The 15,813-nt window shown below is 42.2% G+C and overlaps 1 protein-coding gene across 2 annotated transcripts in view; it reads right to left on the bottom strand.

Moving 5' to 3' along the window:
* SPATA17 (spermatogenesis associated 17) overlaps positions 1 to 15,813 on the bottom strand; it is a 188,244-nt gene that overhangs the window by 33,285 nt on the left and 139,146 nt on the right. For both annotated transcript variants that reach the window (XR_012883284.1, XM_075863344.1), the window contains exon 9: positions 6,917 to 7,052. Coding sequence is in view for 1 of the 2 variants with exons in the window: in XM_075863344.1 (XP_075719459.1) it covers positions 6,917 to 7,052 (136 nt within the window). In the remaining variant the exon portion in view is untranslated. The remainder of the gene's footprint in view (positions 1 to 6,916; positions 7,053 to 15,813) is intronic.

Genomic DNA, 15,813 nt, shown 5'->3' with positions numbered 1-15,813 from the left:
AATATGATCCATAAGTAAGCCATGTCCCTCCACTATACAGTTGAGCTGTAATGATCCCCACACACAGCACCTGCACATCAATTATGATAATCATAATCACGGTCGTTAAGCTGAATGTTCATTATTATCAGGATGCTGGTGACAGCAGATTCAATCATCGGGTGCAATGGGCAGGCAGTCACAGGCCCACCCAAGATCCGCACACAGCGTTGTGCCACATTAAATCTATGATGTGTTCCGCATCCCACTCCATTCCAAAACCTGCAGACGGTAAAGGTCAGTTTTATGTTCTGTGCAATATGCTTAGGTTCTCTAAATGAAATCTTTGGAGCCCTAGATATTTGTCTGCATTGTGTATAATAAAAGTCTTGTGTAAAGCCTAAAACCTCATGCATATCATTAAGCGCCATTGTCCCCTTCAAAATCATGGCACGAGAAATGAAGAAGAAACTCTGAGCTGCTGTTGTGCAGGTTAGGAAACGTATATTTTACATAAAGATTTATAGAAAAAAATATTTATAAAAAAATGTGTATATATATATATATATATATATATGTATATATATATATATATATATATATATATATATATATATATATATATATATATACACACACACACATATATATATATATATATATATACACACACACACATACACCATTCAGCCATAACATGAAAACCACTGACTGACAGGGGAAGTGAATATCATTGATGATCTGGCTACAATGGCGTCTGACAAGGGGTGGGATATATTAAGCAGCTAGTGAGCAGTCAGTTCTTGAAGTTGATGTGTTGGAAGCAGGAAAGATGGACAAGTGTCAGGATCTGAGGGCCAATTGTGACGTCAAGACGACTTAGTCAGACCATCTCCAAAACGGCCGGTCTTGTTGGGGGTGTTCCCAGTATGCAGTGGTTAGTACCTACCAAGGAAGGACAACCAGTGAACTGGCGACAGGTCATAGCCTCCCAAAGCTCAATGATGTGTGTGGGGAGCAAAAGCTAGGCTTTCTGGTCCGATCCCACAGAAGAGCTGAAAAAGTTACTGCTGGCTATGATAGAAAGGTTTCAGAACACACAGAGAATCGCAGCTTGCTGTGTTTGGGGCTGCGTACACACAGACTGCTCAGAGAGCTAATGCTGACCACTCTCCACCATCGAAAGTCCCTACAATGGTCACGTGAGCATCAGTACTTGATCATGGAGCAATGGAAGAAGGTGGCCTGGTCTGATAAATCACGTTTTCTTTTACATCATGTGGACGGCTGGGTGCGTGTGCGTCGTTTACCTGGTTGAAGAGATGGCACCAGGATGCATTATGGTAACAAGACAAGCTGGCACAGGCAGTGTAATGCTATGGGCAATGTTCTGCTGGTAAACCTTGGGTCCTGGCATTCATGTGGATGTTACTTTGACATGTGTCACCTATATAAACATTGTTGCAGCTCAAGTACAACCCTTCATGGCAACGGTTTTGCCTAATGGCGGTGGTCTCTTTCAGCAGGATAATGCCCCTGCCACACTGCAAAAATTGTTCAGGAATAGTTTGAGGAACATGACAAAGCATTCAAGGTGTTGACTTTGGCTCCAAATTCCCCAGATCTCAAACCGATTGAGCATCTGTGGGATGTACTGGAAAAACAAGTCTGATCCATGGAAACCGCAATTCACAACTTACAGGACTTAAAGGGATTGTTGCTAAAATTTTGGTCCTAGATTTCACAGGAACCTTCAGAGGTCTTGTGGAGTCCATACCTCAATGGGTCATAGCTGTTATGGCGTCACAAAGGGGGACCTACACAATATTACGCAGGTGGTTTTAATACTATGGCTGCACAGTGTATATAGCGAGGACAGTACATAATTATTACAAAAAAATGGAAAATGGGTATTAATATTATAAAAATGTCACTCCTCCCCAGATTGCTGTACCTCCTGCAGACGATCCCCATCTCCATCCCATCCTCTTTTTGGTTACGTATCCAACAATGCTTTGGATCCTTCATCTGGCCATTAGGCCATACCCGACTAAGCAGGACAATTTTTACTCGGTCCAGGGATGCAGTTGGAATTGGCTTGCCGGACTGTTGTCTCTATTACCTTGTGTCAACGCACGTCCCGTGTTCTCGACTTTTTTTACAATTACGAATCCAAAATCTGGGTCCGTTTAGCCCAGCAATTATGCACCTGTACCCTATCTACCCTGCCTTGGACGTGGACCTTGTCTATAGCAATGGACCGACTCAAGCCTCATTGGTTGTCTTACAAACCCTCTTGGCATTACGTTCCTCCGGGGTGGGAAGTTCCCTCATAGACCCACTGGGCTCACTAACCCCTGTTACTGACAATCCAGCATTTCCTGCAGGTGAGGCCTGACTCTCCTTCCTAGGCAGGTCATCCACCAATCCCATGTACTTTGCTCAAGTCCTTTCCAACTCCTCCCTATTCCCATTAGCCACAATCTTCCCAACTGATGTGCCCTCAGCACGTCACATGTTTGAATATACCCACTTAAAACACTTTTATAATGTAACTAACTATCAAGCCCACCTTCACCGTACGCTAACAGAATTTGAAAGCTTATGTGTTTCTACCCTGCCCCCTAAGAACACTATTTCCACACTATATAACCTACTTCTTTCCCAACGATCTCATCATCTCCCATCTTTCTGTAAGGCTCGGGAAAATGAACTGAACAAAACATTTACCAACGCGCAATGGAAACTGTGTTTTTTCCTTTCCCAAAAAGCCTCCATAGCTATATGGGCTCAAGAAAGTAGTTATAAAATTATCTCTAGGTGGTATCGGGTCCCTACTGCCCTCCATAAATGGTATCCGTCTGTACCCGACAATTGTTGGCGCTGTGGAGCAACAGATGGCTCCATGTCTCACATTTGGTGGAGTTGCCCCTCCTTGCGGAGCTTTTCGACTGCTGTACTCAAAATCAGATCTGAAGTCACTGGGGTCTCGGTCCCGAATTTCCCCAAGGCAGCTCTTCTATTCATGTTCCCTATGCCACTACCCATTTATAAACGTTCTCTAACTAGACATCTCCTCCAGGCTGCGAAGTCAGTCAACCCACGTAAGTGGAAATGGCGGACCCTCCAACGTTGGACGAGTGGTTCCAGGAGGTTGCCTTGCTACAGAGAATAGAACACCTGATGTCACACTCCCCAGCTGCCTCCACGCGATACACATCCATATCTCTTCTCCCACATATTTAAATATAGTGACTTGAGACCCAATTCCCCCTTCCTATATACCTTAGACTGAGGAGTCATTACTTGCTGCTTTGTGTGGTTTTGCCCGAATCAACCATGTCCTTGCCATGTGCATAGCTGATCTCACTTCTTTCTACTCATAATAATCTTGAACTGGAGTCCAGGCTCACCCTGACCTGTGTCCTACTATATCCCTCTTCCGCCCTTGTTTGTCTTCCTTCTGTTTTTTTCCTTCCCCCTCCCTTGTCTAACTGCGAGGAGCTTCGATTCCTGTGATGGCGCTTGTAGGATACCGTTACATTTTATGTTGTGTAAGAGATTGAGTTGTTCTGTCTCTATTTAATTTTCTATGCAATGATCCTGTTTATTATGTTTCTCCACGTTTCTGATGTATATTGTCGCTTGTCATAGGATGTGATGCTCGCCTTCTTGTTGGGGCTTTGCCCTTCTTTGTTATTTTCTTTCTTTCATGTGGAGGTATTTCCCCCAACTGTGTTTTATACTTGTTTGTTTTAAAACTAATAAAAAACTTTGAATATGAAAAAAATAAAAATAAAATGGAAAATGGATGGACAGATAGATAAATAGATATGAAATTGATAGATAGATAGAGGTCGCCTTGTTGTGGCGGGTGGGCTCACATAATTTGATCAAAATGTGGACTAAGAAAGTAGATTCAGCAGCTATGCATAATTCTATATTTATAGTGTTTAGGTGACATTAGTGTTTGTAGTTTGCGGCCGCTATTTTTGGATATTGTATTGTTTTGCAGTCATAGGTTTACTTGCACATGTACAAACGATTTGTTTCATTTTGCTGGAATGTGCTGCTCAAACTCTCTTGTCTCTTATGTATTGCATACATGTGGGGTTAGTAACTGCCTCCATTATTGATCTTGCACTCCTCCCATTCTGCCCTGGGTGATTTTAATTAGTTTAATGCTGGTTCCTGCCATCCCCAAGTATATGTAGGCTTAGTCCCAGTTCTGGGTGTATGTGCAGCGTAGGTTCCCACCTTATAAAGGGCGCCTTGTCGTGGCAGGTGGACTCAGACAATTTGATCAAAATGTGCGCTAAGAACCTCACTATTGTAAATAGATTTAGCAGCAATGCATATTTATTTATTTATGGTGTTTAGGTGCCATTGGTGTTCGCAGAGTGCTGTCGCCATTTTTGGATATTGTAGATAGATAGATAGATAGATAGATAGATAGTGTAATGACGGGGGGTAGGGAAACGGACAAGTGAGCCCTAGTCTACCCGCCACTCTGTCCCTGCCTACTTGCCACGACCCGCCCTAGGCGACGGGGTACAACTGGGCGGCGGTCCCTGCGCTCAGTAAGTGCACGACAAACACGACAAACATACAAGGGAATACAAGCAAGGGAAAGGGGCAGTTGCCCACGGCAACACCGTGAGCAACCAGAGTGGTGAACGAGCCGAGTCAAGCCAGGAGTGTGCGAGGTACCAAACAAAGAGCAGAAGAGTAGTCAGTAAGCCAGGGTCTGTATGGAGCAGGATCAAAATAGAAGGAGCTGTAGCTGGGCCAGGAAACCACACGAAAAGAATCACAAGCACCGAGGAACAGGAAGGGCAGGCTTAAATAGACCGAGGGCGGGTGCTAGCTGAGTCTGGCCAGGTTGCGATAGGCTCTCCCACTCCTAAGCCTGCCAGCCTGAGTGGTGGAAGCTGGAGTCAGTCTCAGGGATGTAGATTCAGGTGCTGACTGATTAATTATGGGAGTTAACCCCGAAGCTGTGCCTGGCAGATCCTTTACAGATGATAGATAGATAGATAGATAGATAGATAGATAGATAGATAGATAGATAGATAGATAGATAGATAGATAGATAGATAGATAGATAGATAGATAGATAGGAGATAGATAGATAGATAGATAGATAGATAGATAGATAGATAGATAGATAGATAGATAGATAGATAGATAGATAGATAGATAGATATGAGATAGATAGATCCCCCTTTAGCAGTAATCACCTCCTCCGAAGGTTTCCTGTAGATGCAAATAAGATTGTACAACATAGATCAGGAATATTAGACTGTTCCTGTCTGCAAATGTTTGTCAGCTCATCAATATTTTGGAGATGCCTTGCGGGCACATTGTGGAACATTAAGGTTGTCTCGGGCACACTTGAGACGGGCCACAATGTAGTTTTTGGACAACAGCCTATTCCTTCGTGGTTTTCTTAAATTAATACTATTCTTGTTCAGTGTTTATCTACTAGCGGACACATAAACAGAGGTTTTTGCAGTTTGAAGAGTCTTCAGTAGTTATTTTGCTGTTACCGTTGGGATCTTTCTCACCTCTATAAGGATTGCCTGTTGTACTCTCAGAGAGATCTTAATAGGACACCCACTTCTAGGGAGAGTAGCACCAGTCTTACATTTTCTCCATGTGTAGACAATTTGTGTAACCGTGGATTAATCTACACTCAGGTCTTTAGCAATGCTTGTTTAGCCTTTTTTCAGCTTCTCTAAAACACGTCTTTTGAAAGTTGTTTGCCTCGAGGCATGGTTCACACTAACCAATCTTTCTTGAGAAGAACAGATTTGTCAGTAACCAGGCTTTGTGTGCCTTTAATTGATTGGCAAAGCACCTGTGAAACCCACACTTCCAATCTCATCTCCCTAATTGAAACACATTTTGGCAGTTAATTCTTGAAGAAGTCATTTACACAGAGGTTCACTTACTTTTTCTCTAAAATAAATGTATGTGTGCTATTAGTTTAGTTATATTGTGTTTGTCTATAATTGTGACTAAGATAACAACCAGATCACATTTTATTAGTAATCAATGCAGAAATGGAGGTAATTCCAAAGAATTCTCTTACTTTTTATTGCAACTTTATTTGTAGGTGTTGTGCATCGCGGACTCTACCTGGGTCAGACTTTTAGCCACCAACATGACTTTTTCTGTATTGTTTACGCAACGTTACACTTTAATTGCATAAGGGCGCCCATGGTTATAAAGTGTGAGGTGGCATTTTTACAATATGTAAGTAGTATGGGGTTATAATATGATTTTATTTTTGTTTTATAATTCAGAATTAATTTATGTTTCTTAAAAGTGTGAAAATTATTGCGGCAGCGAAATAGTTGGGTCTAAAACCAAAAGTTGGCAATTCCACCATTGTGAATTCTCTTCCTATGTCATCCAGTAATACTACTGATTTTTTTGTTTTTTTTTTGTTCATAGCACCAAGAGGGACATCTCCACATGATGTATTAGATCAATAACTGGAGATTTGCTTTTACTTGTTGCCCTGAAGAATTCTTAAAGGAGTTCTCCGCTTTAGACATATTTGTTAAAAGAGCCCTTTGACAATAAGCTGATCGAAAAGTGAACCCGATGGGAACCCTAGTGATCGGCTGTAATCTGTGAGGAAACCTGGCAGTGAGTGTTCAATTTCCCTTAGGCGCCACCACAGGACAAATGAATCATTACACAATGTCCATTTATATAAATGTGTTGTCTGTGTAATGCAGGACAGGACAGGTCCTCCATAGCAAGAGACGTTGTTTGTAACCGCTCTCCATTCCGGCCCAAAAAAAGAGGATATTGAACAAGGAACCCCCCTCTATTAACTCGCAAATAGGGTACATCAAAATGGGTTTTCTAAACTGAACAACCCCTTTAATCTTATATACACATTGAGAAACACAGAATATATTACCTTATGTGAAATCCATTTCACTTGATCTTCATCTCGAAAACGTTCATTGCTGTATGGAATCTTCTTGTATTCGGTTGAAGTATGAAGTAATGGTTCATAGACTCTATTCTTATGGAATGAAGAGAATGGAGCAAACCTGAATGAAGAAAAAAACAATGTGATATTAAACATTTTATTTTTCGTACCGACTTTCCATTAGTCAATGCCAGAACTGGACTAATTCAATTAATTTTGATGGCCATGACCCTGGATGTTGCTGAAGTTTAAAATGAGTATAGAAGTATTAATAATATAGCAAATTGAATCACGGAAGAGTAATTGGACAAATAAACAGTACAGTATGTTAATGATCGAAACATAGGAACAGCCGAAAAGGACATAAAGTGAATGTGCATTCTAGAACACCACAGTATTTTTGTAATCTGAATGGGGCCATAATTCTGTGTTGATTAATGTGGGTGCCCATGCTGCGGCCTCAGTGGGGATACACTTGATGTGCATACAAGTACGGGTGTCCTGTACATTGCACAGTGAGTGAGGGGGGCTCACCTATGTAAGAACCTGAGCGCCTCACTGGGCGCTGTAGGGTCAATGAGGGGAGGGTAGCATTTTTTAGAGGATCTGTCACCACTCCTCACATGTCTGTTTTATTAAATACTTGCATTCCCATTTCCCATTCTGGAACATCTTTTCTCTTAACTCTGCGTTGTGCCGTTCCTCTGTTATTCCTCCTAGAAACGTATGAATAAATTGACAACTGAATGTGACCATTTCCCTTGTCAAAGAGGTGTGTCCCTACACAGTCTCACTCTGTCAGCACTGATTGGACAGTGTCTGTATTTGTAGTGACACACCCCCAACTGGTAACACCCAGTTGTCAATTTATTCATAAATGTCTTACAGGAACAACAGAGGAACACCATAACCCAGAGTTCTAAGAAAAGATGCTCCAAAATTGTGTTTTCATGGGAAATACTATTATTTACTAAAACAGACATATTAGGAGAGTTGTTAGGAAACGTCTATCCCTTTAAGATTACCATGACTACTAGTCTAGTTTCTGGGCGGTTCTGGTTTTAGTTGTTGAGCTTATTCCACTTCTTTGTCTTTCTTCCAATCAGATTAAAGGGTGGAGTATTTAAAGGGAATGTGTCGCTAGAATTTTTTTTTTTAGTTAAACGGTTAGTGTATAAATGATTAAACATTGTTCTCATTTTTTTTATTTTTTTGCGAGTCAGGAAATATTATAAATGAGATTCTAATTTATAACATTTCCCTGTGCTGGTCACTAGAGGGAGCAATTTCCAAAATTGCAGCATTGGCATGTGGTAAAGCAACATTCTGCAAATTTGGTGTAAACACACACGCTCTAGTGAGCTCACAGAATCCCCCCTCCTTTATCCTGGCTAGTGCCAGGAGAAAGGAGGGGATTGAATGTTCAAACCTCCTACACTGTGTGTCGCCATTTTTTGAGCGAAAACACAGTGTAGTAGGCTTACATACAGTGGTAATCACACAGTAAAACACGAACAAACACAGACATAACTTACCTGCTCCTGCCGCCGCCGCTCCCTTTGGTCCGTCCGCTCCGTCCGCTCCTAGTGCTTGCTTCAGAACACATGTCCGGAAGCCGCGACCGGAAGTAGTAATCTTACTGTCCGGCCGCGGCTTCCGGTCCACAAGAAAATGGCGCCGGATGTCGCTCGGCCGAAGACCTTCCATTTGGACTGTGTGGGAGCAGCGCATGCGCCGTTCCCACACAGACGGCGTACACCATAGTGAATGGAATGGCTCCCATTTGCATTCTCTATGGGGATGTTAATCGACACATACAGAAATGAAAAAAAAAAATGGCAGCCCCCATAGAGAAGAAAAAGTTAGAAAATAAAAAAAAGTAAAACACAAACACACAAATAAATAATTTTTTTTTAAAGAGGCTCTGTCACCAGATTTTGCAACCCCTATCTGCTATTGCAGCAGATAGGCGCTGCAATGTAGATTACAGTAACGGTTTTATTTTTAAAAAACGAGCATTTTTGGCCAAGTTATGACCATTTTCGTATTTATGCAAATGAGGCTTGCAAAAGTCCAAGTGGGCGTGTTGAAAAGTAAAAGTACAACTGGGCGTGTATTATGTGCGTACATCGGGGCGTGTTTACTACTTTTACTAGCTGGGCGTTGTGTATAGAAGTGTCATCCACTTCTCTTCACAACGCCCAGCTTCTGGCAGTGCAGACACAGCCGTGTTCTCCAGAGATCACACTGTGACGTCACTCACAGGTCCTGCATCGTGTCAGCACCAGAGGCTACAGATGATTCTGCAGCAGCATCGGCGTTTGCAGGTAAGTCGATGTAGCTACTTACCTGCAAATGCTGATGCTGCTGCAGAATCAACTGTAGCCTCTGGTGCCGACACGATGCAGGACCTGTGAGTGACGTCACAGATCTGCACTGCCAGAAGCTGGGCGTTCTGAAGAGAAGTGGATGATACTTCTCATCAGAAAGCCCAGCTAGTAAAAGTAGTAAACACGCCCCGATGTACGCACATAATACACGCCCAGTTGTACTTTTACTTTACAACACGCCCAGTTGTACTTTTGCAAGCCTCATTTGCATAAATACGAAAATGGTCATAACTTGGCCAAAAATGCTCGTTTTTTAAAAATAAAAACGTTACTGTAATCTACATTGCAGCGCCTATCTGCTGCAATAGCAGATAGGGGCTGCAAAATCTGGTGACAGAGCCTCTTTAAATAAAACACTAAAAGCAAATTGATATAAAACATTTTTTTTTTCGCGACACCCTTCCTTTAAATCTGGGTTGGTTCTGTTTTCTTTGCTTGTGATTTTCCCTGTTTTCTTGTGTTTGATAAAGCTACTGACTATACCATGTACCTTTGACTATTTGCACTTTTTGGAACTGGACCTCGGCTTGTCTCTGGATTACCCTTTGCTTAATGATTTGGACTTTCTGCTCCCTGCTGGTATTGATCTTTGCAATCCCTGATATCCACTAGCTTTGTGATTTGGACTTTCTGTTTTCCCTCTGGCTGTCTTGTTACCTCTTATCCAACGCTAAACTCTGTTAAAACAACATGTGTTCAATACAGCAAAGTCCAACCAGCCTTGCGGTGGGCTATGGCGAAAACCATAGAGTAGCCTTAGGTTCTGTTGTTCGGAGTTGTGACGGATTTGGGGTTGCGGATTTATTTGCACGCTCATTCTTGACAGTCTTCAGCAGCCTTTGGGGAATCGCTCACCTATCAATTCCATAAACTTCCACCCTGGGAATTGCTCAACTGGTGATTCAATAACAAGAGGTGACGGGTCCTATTTAATAAATCACCTCCAATTCAATTTTCATTTTATTTATAGGAGTAATTTTTATTTTTTATTAATATAACTAAAGCCAAAATTGTTCATTTTTGTTGAATTTATTTTTATCGCCTTTGGGTTTAGTAAGTCCTTTCCATTTTTTAGCGATATTGCACAATGTTAATTACAGCATTTAATACTAGCTGATACAATAAGACACATGTGGACAATGTTGTAGACTTCACCTCTCTTGGTCTCTGCCTACAAGGTTTTTTAAAAAGACAGAGGGGACGAATTTACTTCTCTACAAAAGTTGCAATTTGCGGTAAAAATTGTGACTTTTGTGCCATTTCTGACATTCATAGCAATTTTCTAAAGAGAGGGCAGAGCTTAGCAGAAAGAGCGGTGCCACCAGTAGGCCGACAAATTTATCATAATGTACGGCAGACACTGGTGTAAATTAATGCGCAAATCTTTGCCAGCGCACAGTTGGAGTATATTTCACTTTATGGTGCAAAGACCGCCAGAGATGCTGTAATGGCGGGGTAGGGAGACAGACAGGTGAGCCCTAATCTACCCGCCACTCAGTCCCTGCCTACTTGCAACGACCCGTCCTAAGCGACGGAGTACAACTGGGCGACGGTCCCTACGCTCACTAAGTGCACGACAAACAGGCAAGGGTACACAGAAGCTAAGGGTAATGGGGCTGTTGCCCACGGCAACCCCGTGAGCAACAAGAATAGTGAACGAGCCGAGTCAAACTAGGAGTGGACGAGGTACAAAACGCAGAGCAGGAGAATAGTGAACGAGCCGAGTCAAACCAGGAGTGGACGAGGTACTAAACGCAGAGCAGGAGAATAGTCAGTCAAGCCAGGGTCAATATGAAGCAGAAGACAAGTAGCACAAGCAGTAACAGCAGAGCCAGGAAACAGACTAAAAGAATCACAGGCAAAGGAGGAATAGGAAGAGAAGGTATAAATAGAAAGAGGGCGGGAGCTAGCTCCGTCTGGCCAGGCTGTGATAGGCTCTCCCACTCCTCAGCCTCCCAGGCTGATTGGTAGAAGAAGGTGTCACTCGAGCAGACTTAGGAGTAGGTGCAGAGTGACTAACCACGGGCGTCGACACAGAAGCTGTGTCTGGCAGATCCTTTACAGTACCCCCCCTTTTATGAGGGGCCACTGGACCCTTTCTAGGTGGACCTGTTTTATAGGGGAACTGAAGATGGAACCTCCTGAGCAATACTGGGGGTAACTCCAGTCGCAAGGAGACAGGGTTAAGGACTTCAATGACCTTGTACGGCCCTATACACCTGGGAGCAAATTTTTGGGACGGGACTTTAAGGCGCAAATTTCTTGAAGACAGCCACACCAGATCCCCGACCGCAAACAAGGGATTAGCAGAAGGTCTTCTATCTGCCTGGGTCTTTTGTATGCTCTGGGACACCTCTAGTTTCTTCTGAACCTGGGCCCAGACTGTGCACAGTGCCCGATGAACGACATCTACCTCAGGATTGTTGGAACCACCAGGTGAAACGGAGGAGAACCGTGGATTGAACCCAAAATTACAGCAAAAGGGGGAGACCCCTGACGAGTTACTGACCCGGTTATTAAGGGTAAATTCAGCGAGGAAAATGAAGTCTATTTTAGTAAATGCCTCTACTCCTCATAAAATAACAATTCTGGAGCATCTTTTCTTAGAACTCTGCATTGTGATGCCTCTCTGTTATTCCCCCTGGAAGTGTGTGAATGAACTGGCAACTGGACATTACTATTCCCCTACACCGTCTGACACTGTCAGAATGGATTGGGCAGTGTTAGAGTATGTAGGGACCAGTGCCATTCACAAGTGTAATGGAAACATCCAGTTTGTCAATGTATTCTTATATTCCCAGGAAGAATAAACAGAGGGACGGCACATTGCAGAGTTCTAAAAAAATGTTTAATGGAAATATATCTATTTACTATAAAAGACATGTCTGGAGAACTAACAAATCTAATTTAAGACGTTGTTCAAAAAAGGTTTGTCAAATACCTATTTTAAGTTAAAATTATTTAAAATTTATTGGGCACAATTTCTACTGGTTGAATTTAAGGGATTATAATTAAGGATAAATTAACAAATTATGTTGTTGCTGTTGAAAATTATCTTCCAAACAGTATGGCATCAAATTGTTTTAATTTATTTTGAAATAATAAAAAAACTAAAAAAATATATATAAAAACCTTCAAACTAAAGGCATTGTTTTAAGAAACGTTTGATGAAAAGGCTAACAAATCCTGCAATTAAATCTAGTTAATTTAGCTTTAAATTATACAACAGTGCAGAAGCATGTATATCCTCGTGGGATCTGCAGCTCTCATACAAGACAGATTATACTACTTGCAAGGCTAATTTGCACATGGGATGGACATCAGTGAAAAAATTAATGTGGCCCCAATGTCCCTGAGTATACAGAAGAGGTGCTGTGAGCCGGCTGCCGCACTTACAATTTTTATCACTTCTGAATTGCATTTTAATAGTACATTTTTCTTATGCTCCGACATGAAAGAAAATTTGCTATCTCTTGGGATCGTATGGCTGAAAAGCCATGGCAGCCGATGGAGAAATCTGCCTTAAAACATTCAAGATATTGGTAGCTAAATTGCACTGTGTGGCGGTGGGAATACAATATGTACTCATGTCATATCTGATTATTAACATACACAAAAGGAATTCAAAGGCATCCGTCTACTGGAACACACTTAAAACTTGTTTATATCACTGCATTAAAAAGAGTCATTCATTGACATAGTGAAAAGGTTTAGAGACATCAATGAAACAATTGTAAGGTTCCCAACACACGGCCCAACGTGACCCGTGGAAAGGAGCGCAGATCAACGAGAGAGCTCGTTGATTGGCGCTTGTTTTGCTCCTTTCACACGGAGCAGTGATTGCTTATTTATAGGGATGAGCGATCGTTACTCCGATCACTCGTCCCTATACATTTTCATCATGTTGGCGGCACATCTCCGAGTACACAGGGAAATGTGCTGCCGACAACGATGATTTTTAATGCTGCATATAAGAGCAGATCAGCCGATGAACGAGCTCGTTCATCGACTGATCGATGCCCTTATTACATAGGGTAATGATCGAGAACGGGCGTTCATATGAACGCTCGTTTGCCCAATCATTGGCCCGTGTAATGGGGCCTTTAGGCGGAGTTCACACATGCCAAGATTGACAATGATCAGACAAAAATATAGCATTGTAGACATAATTGCTGTTTGTAAAAATAAGCTACTCCCTGTTTATTTAATTTGTGGTAAAAATAAAAAAAAACTGTCAGTATTTCATTTCTCAACTGTTTTGTGCACCCTACTGCAACTTTAACTCTGCCATCCTTCCAATCCTAAAGAGTATTTCCACACAGAACTTAAAAATGGCCAAATGCTTGTAAACCAGAAATTTAGAGAAGTTTCCTAACTACGGTATGTCTTTTTAGAGAGAAACTGGAATTTTTCGGTTTTGCTGTGATGCTTTTTTTGTATGAATTATAACAAAAAATGGCATATTGGTGTAGCATCCACGGCCGCGATCTGTCGGGATTACTCACCCCCCGACAGCCGCAGCCATGGATCTGGGACGCCAGCGCTCACTTCCACTCTGTTCTGCTGTGTCCTGTATTATGAAAATAATCATTAATTAGCCCATGATCACCCTGGACTATAAAAAGGACCCTGCCCCTTTATTTCTTGCCTGAGCATCGTTGTGTTTACCCATGTTGGTCTTAGCAAATGGTCCCTTAGTGTTATCCTGTTCCCGTGCCCTGCTACCTGTATCCCACATCCGGTGTCTGCAAGTTCATCTGTGCCGAGCCTCCATTACTGTCTGGACTATTGAAGGTACTCTTTTACTTGGACTGTTGTTTTTGGCCAGCTGCTACTCCGCTACGGCAGTGTGGCCTAGTGGGTCCACATACCCACGGATCGTGACAATTGGTTTGAGTTAACACTCAATTTCTAAGAGTGAACTTTAAGGGAGTGCATGCAGGAAGCATGGAAACATAGCCCTGCAGATTTCATTGAAAATCTAAATAGAATCTCATGAGAGTAATAATAAATAAAAAATGTTTTTACCATAAAATAATTTTCTGACTATAGATTCAATTTTTATGACTTGTATTTAATTAAAACAGTTTTTATTAAAGATAATCTTTTCTTTTTTTGTGTGTGTGTTTTTAACTAATTATTTTATTAAACCTTATTTAATTTTCTTTGTGTCCCACAAGGAAACTTTTACATTTTATTTTTTAATTATAATGCATTGGAATATCTATACAATGCATTACTGTCTGTACGTGTAAAATGCACGAGCAGGTTTTAGGGTATAATTCAGGTATGCCCTAATAGGGGCTTACACAGGACAGCCCTGGGGCCTTTGATAGGCCTAGAGCTGTCCAATAAAATTGTCGGCCCTGGCGATCACCAGGGCTTATGATTAAGGGACAAAATCCTGAAAAATACAAAGTTTGATGTCAGGATTTCTTCAATCTATCTTTATTAAGTTCCCTCTACAACACAAATATGTAACGGTCGCCGCTCCCTGCCACCATCCTATACTTACCCGGTCCCGGCGTCTTCCTCCTTCTAGCCGGCGCCGCTCCTCCTCCCTGATGTCAGCTTTTTAAGGCCTCCCACGCCACCGACGTTCTGCTGTAGATCTGAGTTCGCACGTGCACTGACTCTCTCTACCTTAAAGAGCCAGCGTGCGCCAAATTATCCATACAGCTTTCCATAAGTGTAAAGGGTCCTCCCTTTCTTGAAGACGTTGCCTGAGATACCAGGTTCTTCCTAGCTTGTCTAAAGTTTCCCTTTTTAGATTTCCTGTGATTGACCTTTGCCTGTACTTTTTGGCTATATTTGCTTGCGGCCTGCCCTGACCCCTTGCTAGCGACTCGTGACGAACTATTGCCGCCTGCGCTGACCTTATGTTCGAACGACCGTCAGTGCCCGTTTGCCACCTGTCCTGCTCTTAATATATCTGACTCTGCATACTGTTTATTGATTTTGTGTTACGTCTGTTTACGTTGGCCTTCTCCAAGGGAGACTACGGTAGGAGTAGCGATCTGGGGTTCCCGTGCAGAGAAGTCCAGATCCCTGTATAGGGGTAAAAGATCAGGTGCTCCCTTAGACTCCGCTCCGCAATTTAGGCCTACCTAAAATCCCTTGGTGACAACTTGTGTTCACACTATGCTCTGCAGGGCCCACGACAGTTTTACTATCCACGGGCCCTATGACAAAGGTGACGTTTCGGATTAATACATAATCTTGAGAAGGCGTTGGGTTTGTGTTGTATGGGTACTTCATAAAGGGGGGATTGAAGCCATGCTAACATCAAGCCTTGTATTTTTACGGGTATATCGTTATGTGGGTGAGGACGGACCTATCCTCAGTCTGTTGCAGTCTTGTCCCACTTATATAGGAGCCACCTTGTACTTCTCTCATATTTGCATTTGCTGTAAAGAGGGACAAACGGAGCCCCCCAACATTCCTAAAAAAGCATCGCCAGCAGTTATATATGAGATAATATACAAAATATTG

This window comes from Rhinoderma darwinii, chromosome 4, assembly GCF_050947455.1.
Source record: "Rhinoderma darwinii isolate aRhiDar2 chromosome 4, aRhiDar2.hap1, whole genome shotgun sequence".
Classification (NCBI taxonomy): domain Eukaryota; kingdom Metazoa; phylum Chordata; class Amphibia; order Anura; family Rhinodermatidae; genus Rhinoderma; species Rhinoderma darwinii.
Note: the sequence above shows the minus strand (reverse complement) of the source record. Positions and strands in the feature narration are given on the sequence as shown.